General features: G+C 45.9%; 1 protein-coding gene across 1 annotated transcript in view; it reads left to right on the forward strand.

Annotated features, from left to right (window-relative positions):
* CPT1B (carnitine palmitoyltransferase 1B) overlaps positions 1-15,618 on the forward strand; it is an 88,278-nt gene that overhangs the window by 28,749 nt on the left and 43,911 nt on the right. The window contains exons 7-8 of the mRNA XM_073619232.1: positions 3,322-3,399; positions 6,457-6,564. Coding sequence (XP_073475333.1) covers positions 3,322-3,399; positions 6,457-6,564 — 186 coding nt within the window. The remainder of the gene's footprint in view (positions 1-3,321; positions 3,400-6,456; positions 6,565-15,618) is intronic.

Below are 15,618 nucleotides of genomic sequence, written 5' to 3' on the forward strand. Positions count from 1 at the left end.
CGTTTTCCAATGTCGGGGGATCACTGTCCTAACTGCTGCCAGAAAGTGGCGCAGTACATCTTTTTTAATCGACTTGAGGGGGCCTGGGAGTATAGATAATAGGGCTATCTCTGGTGTGGGTTTGATTGATGTCGCCATCAGCCTGCTGTAAAGATCAAAGACCTTTTGCCATAGTTTCCAGATTGGAGGGCAAGCCCACCAGATGTGAAGCATTGTCCCGCTAGAGGACAGGCATCTCCAACACACGTCTGTCAAAGAGGGGTTAAACTTTTTAATATCTACTGGGCATCTGTACCACCTCGTTAATAATTTAAACCCTTTTTCTTGGTTCTTGGTTGCCAGGGAAATCCTATGCGTTAGGATAAAGCTTTTTTGCCAATCAGTGGGGGAGATGGAGTGTTGCAGCTCCGCTTCCCATTTCTGTGTATATGTTGGAAGGTCAGGGGCATATTCGTTCAGTAGTAGGGAATACAACAGTGATACTACATGTATTGGTGGGTCTGGTTGTAAAAGCAGTTCGTCAAAGTCTGATGGGTCGGCCAGTATCTCTGAGATGGATGAGAAAGTGCGTATGTATGACGTTATTTGACCCCTTTGTAACCACATTGTTGAGGTCTCTAATTCCGTCCGAGAGGGTATGTCCGTTCTCAAGGATGGGTCAGCGCGTAAGACCTGTGCTAAACGTCTATGGCTATCCCTACTCCAGGGTCCAAATCTTAACTTGTTCGCTGCTGGGGGGAAAGCCGGAGTCCCGAAGAGAGGGGTCATTGGGCCCTGGATTTTAGACAATTTACTCGCTGAGATCATGCGGTCCCAAATCTGGAGAGTTTGGCGAGTAAGAGCAGTGGAGAATAAGCCGTCCCCACGCCCAGCCATAGGGGTCCATGGCAGGGCGCAAAGATCAGCCTCATTAAGATATTTCTCTAGTTGAACCCAAAGTTTGGAGGAAGAGTGGTGGAACCAATCCACTATACGCACGAGTACCGCTGCCTTATGGTATATAGAGGCATCTGGGACCCCCGCACCCCCCCTGACTTTCGGGAGAATCATTGTGTCATGTTTTATCCTGGGGCGACGTCCCTGCCATATAAATTTAGAGAAGATCTGACGGAGCCTTTTGAAGAACGAGGTGGGGATATAGATAGGAATGGTCTGGAAAAGGTATAAGAATCGAGGGAGAACATCCATCTTCAAGACATTCACCCTACCCAGCCAGGAGAGCTGTTTAGAGGCATATGTGGTCAGATCCGCTTGAGTTCTGGTAAGTAAAGGGGTGAAGTTGCTGGAGAATAGTTGGGATGAGACTGTTGGAATATGGATTCCTAGATAGCGGATAGATGTGGAGCTTGTCTTAAAAGGGAAGGAAGTCGTAAGCTGTTGTAGAACCGCTGTTGGGAGTGAAATGTTGAGGATTTCTGACTTATTTAGATTAACTTTAAAATTACTAACCTCTCCATACCTCTGAAACTCCTGCATAATGGAGGGTAGAGAAATTTGTGGTTGGGTTACAAATATGAGTAGATCATCAGCAAATAGGGCAATTTTAGTGTGTAGTGGGCCTACTCTAACGCCATGTATGGCCGGATTGTTTCTAAGGGCAATGGCTAGGTGTTCCATGACAATTACATAAAGAATGGGGGACAAGGGGCACCCCTGCCGCGTTCCGTTGTGTATAGTAAACTTAGGGGATAGGGAGCCGTTTAGTCTAATCCTAGCGGAAGGAGATGTGTAGAGGGACATTATTCTGGAGATCATGTTTTGGCCTAGACCTAGTTGTTGTAATGATAAGCGGAGAAATTGCCAGTCGACACGGTCGAAGGCTTTTTCCGCATCGACTGTGAGAAGGCACAATGGGATATTGTGGGCCCGAGCATAATCAGCAATGAGGAGTGTTTTTAGGGTGTTGTCACGCGCCTCCCTTCCACTCACAAAGCCAACCTGATCTAGGTGTATTAAACGGGGTAACAATGGTTGCAACCTATTAGCTAAAATTTTTGCGTACACCTTTAGATCTACTCCTATTAGCGAAATAGGTCGGTAATTAGCGCAAACATTCAGGTCTTTGTCTGGTTTGGGGATGAGGGTAATATGTGCCTCTAAGGTTTGTGGTGGGAACACTGATCGTTCAGAGATGGAGTTAAATACTTTTGTCAAGAAGGGAGTAAGAAGGGTAGCAAATTGTTTATAGAATTTCGGAGTAAAGCCATCAGGACCCGGGCTTTTACCAGATGGGGTAGAAGTAATGGCGCGGGCAACCTCGTCTTCCGAAATCGGGGCCTCAAGGTCCTCTATCGTCTCGCCATCTAGAGTGGGTAATGCAGTTTGCTCGATGTATAAGGCTTGTGTTTCCGCTGTAGTGAGGGGAGGATCAGTGGAGCTCGCTGCAGGTATATTATATAGGGATTGATAAAAGTCCCGGAACACCTGTCCCATCTCGGAAGGTGATGAGACAGTTTTCCCAGAGCTGTCCCGTATATGAGGTATAAAGGAGTTAGGTTGTTTGGTGTGGAGGGTGCGAGCCAGGGATCTACCACATTTATCTCTAAATTTATATTGATGAAAAGCTAGTTTGTTCGCAAACGTGCGGGCTGATGCCTCAGAGAATGCTGTTTTTGATAACTGCTGGTACAGGTATATTATCTAAAACTTTTACCGGTGCATTATGTGTCAGAAAAGAGTTACTTAACAGTGTAAATGCAATTTATGGTATACTCTTAGTTTATGATCAGCTCTACTAAGCATAAATGTGGGGTTCAGAGTCTAATATTTGCATTTATCCCTACTGAAGGCACATTTGATGGCATTGCCAATGGCATTTGGTCATAGCTGTGCGCAGCCTATTGCATTAGGGCATGCACCCCAAAGCTCAAACACACATGCGTGTGTGTGTGTGTGTATATATATATATACGGTATATACAGCGGGTAAAATAAGTACTAAACACATCACACGTAAACAAAGCTCTGCCACCCACAGTGCAGTCTTCCTTCCTGTGCTAGGGGTTGGTACACGGTGCCACTCTGCATGTTGGGTGCTACATTACTCCTTTCTGTGCTGGAACACAGAGTTCCAGCGTCCGGCACCCCACTGCCAATCTGCGTGTTGCGCACAGAGTAATTAGAGTGTTCCCAGGCACACCAGCATACCCCGTGCACTTGCCCATGCCTTTGGTATACTAGTTGTGTGTTATAAACTGATTTAAAGTGTATGTTCAACTAAAACTTGTTTGAGGTTACCTTTGAGTTATGATGGAATATATCATAACATATTGTATGATGAAAAACATTTATTCTATAGTACTTTTTAATTACTATTTTTCAGGTCAGCGACTGGTGGGAAGAGTACATTTACTTGCGTGGCCGAGGACCAATTATGGTGAACAGCAACTATTATGCTATGGTGAGATCAACATTTTTACTTTTTCCACGGTTAAAGGAGTTGTAAAAACAGAAGGTTTTTTATCTTAATATATACTATGCATTCAATTAAAAAGCCTTCTGTGTGCAGCAGCCCCCCTCAGCCCCCCTCAGCCCCCTAACACTTACCTGAGGTCCCTCTCTGTCTAGCGATGTCCACGGGTCCCTCAGCCGTCTTCGATTCTCCTTCCTGATTGGCTGAGACACAGCAGCAGCACCATTGGCTCCCACTGCTATCAAAGTCAGATAGTCAATCAGAGGAGAGAGGGGCCGGGGCTTCGTGTCTGAATGTATACAGGGAGCTGTGACTCAGCTCGGGTGCCCCCCATAGTAAGCTGCTTGCCGTGGGGACACTGAACAGGAGGGAGGGGCCAGGAGAGCAGAAGAGGGACCCGAAAAGAGGAGGATCTGGGCTGCTCTGTGCAAATCCACTGTAAAGAAGCAGGTGAGTATAGCATGTTTATTATTCTTATGAAAAAAAAGAGGAGCCTTTGCAATCAATTTAAAACCCCTTTCACACTGAGGCGCTTTTCAGGCGCTTTTGCGCTAAAAATAGCGCCTGAAAACTGCTTCCCATTCATCTCAATGGAAGCCTTTACACTGGGGCTGTGCGCTGGTGGAGCGGTGCAAAAAGTCCTTCAAGCAACATCTTTGGAGCATGTTTGAAGCGATTTAAAAAGCTGTCCACTGAAATGAATGGGAAGCACTTCCAAAACGCTGCAAAACGTCTCTTTTTTTCTTTAAGGTCACGTGACCTTAAAAAAAGCACACCGCTAATGCCACAAAGTCGCCACAGAAACGGCGCTAAATCACCGCAAAAACAATCACCAGTAAATTATTTTCAGATGACTTTATATTATCAGACATTGTATTTCTATGTAAAGACTATTTTTCCAGTCATGGTGCGGTTCTGTACACCGGTTTAGATGTCACTTTTTACCTGAAATCGCACCTGAACCAGACTGAAAAATGCACAGGAGTCTTTTTAAAACCACACCACAGCTGCCCCGCGTATGTGTAAACCGTCTGCCTTGAGAAGGCTGCCAGATCACTTGTTATACGAATCAGATGTGGTTCAAAACGCATCTGATTCGCATATATAGGAACGGGGAGATTCGTGCCTCTACCTGGTACTTACTACAGTTATCCTACTGACTTCAAAGAGTGTAGAATATGTCAAACAGATTAAAAATGAAAAAGAAAACCTCAGTAAAAATAAGCTTATCAATGTGTGCTAATGTATCCAGCAAAACTGGCACAATTTATTTAGAATTTTTGGTATAATTAATGCATTTATTACATTTTTTTTTTCCAGCAAACCAAGCTATTTAAAGCCCAATGAGACCCTCAGAATTTACTACTGTAATGCAGCCAGGCAGCATATACAGTAATACATCTTTTTACTTTTACTGGCAGTCCTAAGTGCTTCAGCAAGGTTTCAAATGCTCTCTGGAGCCCTCTCACACAAAGCAGCGGCCTGACAAATTCCCCTACCCCAATACACTCTGCCCCAATACACTCTGCCTCAATACACTCTACCCCAATACACTCTGCCCCAGTACACTCTGCCCCAATACACCCTGCCCCAATACACCCTGCCCCAATACACTCTGCCCCAATACACTCTGCCCCAATACACTCTGCCCCAATACACCCTGCCCCAATACACTCTGCCCCAATACACCCTGCCCCAATACACCTTGCCCCAATACACTCTGCCCCAATACACTCTGCCCCAATACACTCTGCCCAAATACACTCTGCCCCAATACACCCTGCCCCAATACACCCTGCCCCAATACACTCTGCCCCAATACACTCTGCCCCAATACACTCTGCCCCAATACACCCTGCCCCAATACACCCTGCCCCAATACACTCTGCCCCAATACACCCTGCCCCAATACACCCTGCCCCAATACACCCTGCCCCAATACACCCTGCCCCAATACACTCTGCCCCAATACACCCTGCCCCAATACACTCTGCCCCAATACACCCTGCCCCAATACACCCTGCCCCAATACACTCTGCCCCAATACACTCTGCCCCAATACACTCTGCCCCAATACACCCTGCCCCAATACACTCTGCCCCAATACACCCTGCCCCAATACACTTTGCCCCAATGCACTCTGCCCCAATACACTCTGCCCCAATACACTCTGCCCCAATACACCCTGCCCCAATACACCCTGCCCCAATACACCCTGCCCCAATACACTCTGCCCCAATACACCCTGCCCCAATACACCCTGCCCCAATACACTCTGCCCCAATACACCCTGCCCCAATACACTCTGCCCCAATACACTCTGCCCCAATACACTCTGCCCCAATACACTCTGCCCCAATACTCAACAACACTTGTTCATTGGTGCACTGTTCGGGGGGGGGGGGGGGGGGTTGTCACATTTTGAAGTAGAGCAGGTGGCCTACTATGTGTAATGCTTGGTACACACGATGAGAATATCTGACATGATCATCCGTTTTTTGGGGGGGGGGTTTGCATGCTAGTCTCATATCGAAATTGAAGAGTTTACTAAAGTTACTGAAATTCTTGTACAACAGAATAAAAATTCGGAAGTGATGTAATGTGTTGTAGTGTGTTTGTATTGTATTTTCGAACGACAACTATACTGATTAAACAAAAATCGTGCGATCTGGTATCATATGATAAAAGGTTTTGTGCTTGTCCCTTTGGATAATTTCACATTAATTGTCGTGATTGGCTCTCGAAAGCTGCGTACTGATGATCAGATTATCAAACGATCGCTTCAAAAGCGGTATTTTTCGGATGATTTTCTGATCGTGTATACGGTTAGGAGAGCTGTGGTTTGAATCTCCAGGGTGCTTTAATATTTTATCATTTATCAGAAAAAAAGTTTTGACTCGACTTAAATTTTAATGTATGTGTGCATGAAAAGTTGACTGTCATTCTTTGTATTGTATTTTACACTATTTATTGTTCAAATATTAAGTAGTACAATGTTTTTACATCCTTGTCTAACCTTCTGACATGATTATATTTTTATTTTAGGATTTTCTAACTGTGAGTCCGACCAATAACCAAGCAGCAAGAGCAGGAAATGCCATTCATGCAATGCTTCTATACCGAAGAAAGCTTGAAAGGGGCCTGATACCTCCTGTGAGTGTATTTAGTGAGCGATGCATCAGTGACATGACAACATGTAATGCATAATGCTCTGTCCAGTAAGACAAGGAGATATTCACTATCAAGTGTATAATATTAAGCCATGTCTAACAAGCAAAATTGTGGAGATTTGCAATAGCTACAATATTGCTTCTGGTAATGGCACCAGGGCCACCATCAGGGGAGGTACAGCCGTTACAACTGTAAGGGGCCCGCCCAGGCCGGAAGAAGGCAGGACGGGTGAAGGGGATCCATGCTGTGCAGTGTAGAAACGATCTCACAGTTTCTGCAGTTCTCCTGTCATTGATTTTAGACAGCGAGCTCTTTACTGCCACCTCTGGCTACTATGTGCATGTGCACCCCTCACGTGACAGTGATCTGCCTGTACTATGCTTTTCAGAAACATGTCAGCTTTGTAAAAATAAGCTGGGACCAGGTAGGAAGTTGCAATTAGGGGCTGTGAAGGAAAGGGAGGGGGGCTGTTTGTGTACAGGGAGGGGCCAGAGGCTTGTGTGTGTACAAATTTGTGCATGTGGGACTGCCATATATACAGGTGTGTGTGTGGGGGGCTGACATATATACAGGTGTGTGGGGGGGCGCTGACATATATACACGTGTGGGGGGGGGGTGGCTGACATATATATACAGGTGTGAGGGGGCTGACATTTATACAGGATTGAGTGCGTACAGGTTAGGTGGGCAGTGTGTGTGCGGATGGCTGCCCTGAATGACACTTCCACGGGGGGGGTAGCTTATATTCAATATGCACAAAAATTGCTTTGTTAAATAGATAGTAGAGTGAGGCAGGACCAAACAGGGAGGGGCCAGAGGCTTGTGTGTGTACAGATTTGTGTGTGTGGGGGCTGACATATATACAGGTGTGTGTGTGGGGGGGGCGCTGACATATATACAGGTGTGTGTGAGGGGCTGACATATATACAGGTGTGTGTGGGGGGGGCACTGACATATATACAGATGTGTGGGGGGGCGCTGACATATATACAGGTGTGTGTGAGGGGCTGACATATATACAGGTGTGTGTGGGGGAGGCACTGACATATATACAGATGTGTGGGGGGGCGCTGACATATATACAGGTGTGTGTGGGGGGGGGCGCTGACATATATACAGTTGTGTGGAGGGGTGGCTGACATATATACAGGTGTGTGGGGGGGCGCTGACATATATACAGGTGTGTGTGAGGGGCTGACATATATACAGGTGTGTGTGGGGGGGGCACTGACATATATACAGATGTGTGGGGGGGCGCTGACATATATACAGGTGTGTGTGAGGGGCTGACATATATACAGGTGTGTGTGGGGGAGGCACTGACATATATACAGATGTGTGGGGGGGCGCTGACATATATACAGGTGTGTGTGGGGGGGGGCGCTGACATATATACAATTGTGTGGAGGGGTGGCTGACATATATACAGGTGTGTGTGTGGGGGGGACGCTGACATAAATACAGGTGTGTGGGGGGGCGCTGACATATATACAGGTCTGTGGGGGGGGGGCGCTGACATATATACAGGTGGGGGGCGCTGACATATATACACGTGTGTGTGGGGGCGTGGCTGACATATATATACAGGTGTGTGTGGGGGGGGCTGACATATATACAGGTGTGTGTGTGGGGGGGGCGCTGACATATATACAGGTGTGTGTGTGTGGGGGGGGACGCTGACATAAATACAGGTGTGTGGGGGGGCGCTGACATATATACAGGTCTGTGGGGGGGGGCGCTGACATATAATACACGTGTGTGGGGGCGTGGCTGACATATATATACAGGTGTGTGTGATGGGGGCTGACATATATACAGGTGTGTGTGGGGGGGGGGGGGGCGCTGACATATATACAGGTGTGTGTGTGTGGGGGGGGCTGACATATATACAGGTGTGTGTGTGGGGGGCGCTGACATATATCTTCTAGATTGTAAGCTCTAACGAGCAGGGCCCTCTGATCCCTCCTGTATGGATTTGTATTGTAAGTGTACTGTCTTCCCTCATGTTGTAAAGTGCTGCGCAAACTGTTGGCGCTATATAAATCCTGTATAATAATAATAATAATAATATACAGATGTGTGGGGGGGGGTGCTGACATATATACAGGTGTGTGTGGGGGGCTGACATATATACAGGTGTGTGGGGGGGGCGCTGACATATATACAGGTGTGTGGGGGGGGGGGCGCTGACATATATACAGGTGGGGGGGCTGACATATATAGAGGTGTGTGTAGGGGGGGGACGCTGACATATATACAGGTGTGTGTGGGGGGGGCTGACATATACACAGGTGTGTGTGTGGCGCTGACATATATACAGATGTGTGGGGGGGCACTGACATATATACAGGTGTGTGTGGGGGGGCGCTGACATATATACAGTTGTGTGGAGGGGTGGCTGCATATATACAGGTGTGTGTGAGGGGGCGCTGACATATATACAGGTGTGTGTGGGGGGGGACTGATAGATACAGGTGTGTGTGTGGGGGGCTGAAATATATACAGGTGTGTGAGGGGGCTGACATATATACAGGTGGGTGGGGGGGCTAACATATATACAGGTGTGTGTGAGGGGGCTGCCATATATACAGGTGTGTGTATGGGGGGGCTGACATACATACAGGTGTGTGTGAGGGGGCTGCCATATATACAGGTGTGTGTGTGTGTATACGGTGCTGCCATATATACAAGTGTGTGTGAGGGGGCTGCCATATATACAGGTGTGTGTGTGTGTGTGGGGGGGGGGGGGGGGGCTGACATATATACAGGTGTGAGGGGGCTGACATATATACAGGTGTGTGTGAGGGGGCTGCCATATATACAGGTGTGTGTATGGGGGGGGGCTGACATACATACAGGTGTGTGTGAGGGGGCTGCCATATATACAGGTGTGTGTGTCGGTGCTGCCATATATGCAAGTGTGTGTGAGGGGGCTGCCATATATACAGGTGTGTGTGTGTGTGTGTGTGGGGGGGGGCTGACATATATACAGGTGTGAGGGGGCTGACATATATACAGGTTTGGGGGGGCTGACATATAAACAGGTGTGTGTGTGGGGGGGGCTGACATATATACAGGTGTGAGGGGGCTGACATATATACAGGTTTGGGGGGGCTGACATATAAACAGGTGTGTGTGAGGGGGGCTGCCATATATACAGGTGTGTGTGTGTATGGGCAAGGCTGACATATATACAGGTGTGTGTGAGGGGGCTGCCATATATACAGGTGTGTATGTATGGGGGCTGACATATATACAGGTGTGTGTGAGGGGGGCTACCATATATACAGGTGTGTGTGTGGGGGGGGGGGGGGGACTGACATTAATATAGGTGTGGGAGGTATAGGTTTGGGGGGCTGACAAATATACAGGTTTGGGGGGGGTGGCTGACAAATATACAGGTGTGAGAGGGGTTGACATATATACAGGATTGAGTGCGTAGAGGTTAGGTGGCCAGTGTGCGGAAGGCTGCCCTGAATGACACTTCCACGGGGGAGGGGGATCTGGGGGGGGGGGGGTATAGCTTATATTGAATATGCCCAAAAATTGCTTTGTTAAATAGATAGTAGAGTGAGGCAGGACCAAACTGCAAAAAAAAAACAGTCCCGGAATTAATTTCATACCAGCCCCATAGCATTATTATACCAGCCCAACAGCATACAGTCATTATTTTCTTGGTCAGAAAACCATGCATTTTAAAGCACATTTGAGAAGTGTAATATGCAGTTGTGCTGCTAAGTTTACATACCCTGGCAGAATTTATGATTTCTTGGCCATTTTTCAGAGAATATGAATGATAACACAAAAACTTTTCGTTCACTCGTGGTTAGTGTTTGGCTGAAGCCATTTATTATCAATGAACTGTGTTTACTCTTTTCAAATAATAATGACAACAGAAACTAGCCAAATGACCCTGATCAAAAGTTTACATACCCTGGTGATTTTGGCCTGATAACATGCACACAAGTTGACACAAAGGAGTTTGAATGGCTATTAAAGGTAGTTGAACTATATAAAACAGGAAAGGGATATAAAAAGATATCCAATGAATTGAGAATGCCAATCAGCAGTGTTCAAACTCTAATCAAGAAGTGGAAAATGAGGGGTTCTGTTGAAACAAAACCACAGTCAGGTAGACCAACTACAATTTCAACCACAACTGCCAGGAAAATTGTTCGGAATGCAAAAAAAAACCACAAATAACTTTTTTTTAACAAGAAAAGAAATGTTTATTTGATTTTTACAATACAAGCGATGCAAATACACAGTTGTTCACGAAATTACTGTTACATAGATTGTCACAAAACGAATGGGCGAAGTTTTAAAACAGGAAAAATCTGTACAGAGTTATTGAATTATATCACATTAGGAGATGAGATCTGAGTTAGCAATTTCTGGCAGTATTATTTGAGGAGATTATGGAGACAAGGGGGGGGGGGGGGAGAAAAGGGAGGGGGGGCGGGGGACTGGGAGGGAAAGGACGGGGAGGAAGGAGGGGGGGGGGGAGGGAGGGGAAGGAGAGGAAGGAGGGCCCGAGGGAGGATCTCATCTATCCTATTAGGTTCACAGAACTCAAACAATGATTAAACATTCAGAAGGTAAAAAAGAAATAGTGGTAAACTATTGCGGGGCGGGTTCAATATCAATATCCCGGTGATCTTCATCCACCTCTGTGCCCCACGCATCTATCCATCCCGACCATATCTTGTCAAATTTGGCAGGACAGTTTCTATTGGCGTATGTAAGTTTATATAATGGTAGCACTGAGTTCAATTTAAGGCGCCATGAGGTAACCTGGGTGGGGCATTGTCCTTCCAGTGGAGGAATATCTCTCTACGAGCATGAAATGTGGCATAGTTCAAAAATAGTCTAGTATATTTGCCTCTTACCCTAGAGTCAAAAACATTGAGCAGCATCATTTTGGGGTCTATTCCCAGCTCCAGAGAGGTAACCCGACTAAGGGTGTCAGCTACCTCCAACCAATAGTCTCCAAGGCGGGGACAGGACCATATCATATGAAAGAAGGTGGCGGAACTCTGACCACATCTAGGACAGGCCACCGGGACATTAGGATTCATAATAGTTAACTGCTTTGGAGTGTAATAGGCTCTGTGAAGGAACTTGACCTGCATAAAACGGTCTCTGGCCGAAATCATATTAGTGACAAAGGATGACACACATGACTCCCACTCCTCCTCTGACAAATCTGGAATGTCCAGTCTCCATCTATCATGAGTTTTTTCAAGTTTTTTCAAAGGAGCTATGGACAGATGGAAATATAACACAAATAACTTTGGATAAAATACACTCTCTGAAAACATGTTGTGTGGCTGTTTCAAGATGCACAATAAGGAGGCACTGAAAGATGGGCTGCATGGTCGAGTCACCAGAAGAAAGACATTACTACGCAAATGCCAAAAAGTATCCCACTTACAATACGCCAAACAGCACAGAGACAAGCCTTAAACCTTTTGGCACAAAGTCATTTTGGAGTGATGAGACCAAAATTGAGCTTTTTGGCCACAACCATACGCTACTTTTGGAGAGGAGTCAACAAGGCCTATGATGAAAGGTACACCATTCCTACTGTGAAACACGGAGGTGGATCACTGGTGAGCCACAAAAGGCACAGGAAATTTGGTCAAAAATGATGGCAAGATGAATGCAGTATGTTATCAAAAAATACTGGAGAAACATTTGCATTCATCAGCCAGGAAGATGCGCATGGGACATTCCAACATGACAATGATCCAAAACACAAGGCCAAGTCGACCTATCATTGACTACAGCAGAATAAAGTGAAGGTTCTGGATCGGCTATCTCAGTCTCCTGACCTCAATATCATTGAGCCACTCTGGGGAGATCTTAAACGTGCAGTTCATGCAAGACAGCCCAAGAATACAGGAACTGGAGGCTTTTTGCCAAGAGGAATGGGCAGCTTTACCATCTGAGAAGATAAAGAGCCTCATCCACAAATACCACAAAAGACTTCAAGCTGTCATTGATGTTAAAAGGGGCAATACACGGTATTCAGAATTGGAGTATGTAAACTTTTGATCAGGGTCATTTGGCTAGTTTTTGTTGTCATTATTATTTGAAAAGAGTAAACACAGTTCATTAATAATAAATGGCTTCAGCCAAACACTAATCATGAGTGAATGAAAAGTTTTTGTGTTATCATTCATATTCTCTGAAAAATGGCCAAGAAATCATAAATTCTGATGGGGTATGTAATCTTATGAGCAAAACTCAATATAGATAATACAGATATAAAAGCAGGTAGGGCTATATATATAAGAAAAAAATAAAATTTGTGCCCAGAGGGTGTAGGGCTCCAAACCAGGACAAAAAAGCGGTTATTTGGACAGAAATGAGACTTGTTGGAAAGTACAAAACTTGTGTTTATGAAATATCAATAATAAGAATAACACACGGTGTTACAAGGAAAATATATAAACAAAGTTAGTGAAATTAAAATTCATAATTTATCGTAATTCCATAAAAAGGTGCATAGTAGATCTCTAAATGGTATATCTTGACATCTATGGAGCCCGACGTGTTTCATGGACACCTGTCCAATCATCAGGGGCTTGACGCAACAGACTATCTGAAAAATGTGGACCTTGTGCTAATATTGGAGAGAAAAAAAAAAAAAGTTGCATTTTTTTAAAAATTATTGATTAATAACAAAATACCCATGTTACTTACATACATATTAGCACCATAAATGCCCAACTATAGGGGAGGGGGTGAGAGTCAGAGCAGCCGTCTTGCCCGGGGCTGAGGTGAGGATAAACCGCCCAGTCCAAAGGGAAAATCCGGCCAGAGGAAAACCAAGACCCCACCTGCAAAACTGTGGAGTGTGAGAAAGTGTGTAAACCAAACTAGTCTATAAAAATATGTGTGTAAATGAATATGCAAAAAAAGGTAAGTAATATAATGAATAACATAGTTTGGTGAAGTGACATACAACGCCAAACAGATCCAAGTGAAAAGTAAAATTAGGATAAATAGTCCTCCACAGGATACTAGTGATGAGATAAAAAGTGAGCATGTGAAAACAACTAAAAACTCAAGCCTAATAAACAGAAAAAAAAAAACACGCCTTAGACAATTGCCAAAGACCAAAAAGAAAACCAAAGTCGAAATGTTCTGTGCAAAAGTGAAGGTGTCAACGATCCTCCTACCTATAGTGAAATTCTTCCAAATGAGTGGGCCCCCGGCCAACCCTGGCTAAATAACCCCAATGACAATAGGGCGGGTCCCCGCCAACTCCATGCAAACGCCAACTGGGTGGGGAAGGACAGCCCACATCCAGTGCATGCGCTGGAAGTGAGTGACACCAACCTGCACCTGACGTCAGATGGAAACAAGGGGTACCAAAACCAAAAAAAGAAAAAGCAATTCTTCATAGAGGGACGGGCAATTGCCAAAAATATAAATGTTTTATTGAAAATAGTACACTTGAACACCAATCGATAATATATGGTTAAAAAACCAGGCACCACCATCAATATTAAAACATGACAACGTTGTCATAAACCAACACAGATGGCCACCACATGCAAACACCAAGCACTCCTCCTAATAAATAAATACAGAGTGTTGATATCAAGGTATCATATACAGGGGAATAAGTGATCCTGATGAGTGACTTGATGAATGGTTAATAATGAACATAAAGGAGGGCAGTTGGGGATGCAGCCATATGAGGAATCGTGTCCGCTGTGAGATTGTCAGCAATGAGGAAGCTGACAATCACGTGCAAGCTGTTAAGCTGGTGGACTGAATTGTCCTAGATGATATAAATACAGCAGGGTTACAGTCTACAGCAAGGCACGGTGTGGTAGAGAAGGTCAGCACCTGTATGCGATAAGCTGTGAGCCCCGGTGAGAATGAGCAAGTATGGAAGGAGCTGCAGTGTCGGTGTTGAGCAAGTGGCGGGTGGGAGCAGAGTAATAGTTGGAAAGGCAGTCCAAATATAGCAAGGTAAGGTCTCACCCAATTCTCGTTGCACCGATCAAGGCAGAAAGTCTGTATGTGGCTCCTTGTATCTCCGGCTGGCTAATCAAGCTAGCTTACTTGTGTGGAGTCTCACCTATGGGTATACAGGTAACGCTGTAGTTGATGTGCTGTCATCCCGTCATTCAGTTCCCGGGTGGAGGCATTCAAACTCGTGGAGGTGCAGACAGAGATTCCAAGGCTGATTGGTGGTTCTGTGGGAGGGCTAGGCAGGGCGTGATGGCGTCATGCTGACACGTTTCATCCATCACTCGGATTTCCTCAGAGCATCAGAGAAACAAGGGGTAGCCTTGCAACGTGACACGGGGAAACCCCCAGTCAGGTGTGCGCATGGCACCGATGCGCAGCATGGCAAGCTCTGTCCACACCCCGGATGGCACCAGAGACTGGATGAGGAGGAGGCTGTTCGAAATCACGGGGCCCCATACAGCCTACCTGACAGGAACCCCCCTCCCTCCTGGCTGGAAGTGACTGAGGATATAGATTACTAGTCGCACAGCTACACAGATTAATTAATTGGAAGCGCTCTGAGGCTTCTTGCTCATTCACAAAACGAAGCATAGTAAACACAGTTTACTATGGTTCAGTGATGAATGGACACAGGTGTGATTGGTACCGATCACTCACTGTGTTCATTCAGGAAAGGAAGGGGCCAATAAAATATATATTTCCCAGCCCCTTCCCCAGCTTTCCACCCTGAAACATACACCTGTGTGTCTGCAGCAGCTGTCGGCAGGAGAGGAGAGGAGGGAAGCCGGAAGTGCTGCAGGGAATAGGGACACACAGCAGATGGAAGGGGTGCATGTGCTACAACCAATCCCCCTATAGTGAAGCCAGAGGAAAAAAGAGGAGAAGAAACTGGCAGCACTGCAGAGGGAGGCAGAAAAGGATTGGTTTCTGCAATAAGACAGTACAGACAGCCCTCCTGCTCAGCAGGTGCCTGGGCTCCTTTTGTGAACTGATGGGGCCCAGGTACAGTACAGGAAGTCTGTCTGTACTGCCTTATCAGCGGCC

Source organism: Aquarana catesbeiana, linkage group LG03 (genome assembly GCF_042186555.1).
Source record: "Aquarana catesbeiana isolate 2022-GZ linkage group LG03, ASM4218655v1, whole genome shotgun sequence".
Lineage (NCBI taxonomy): Eukaryota > Metazoa > Chordata > Amphibia > Anura > Ranidae > Aquarana > Aquarana catesbeiana.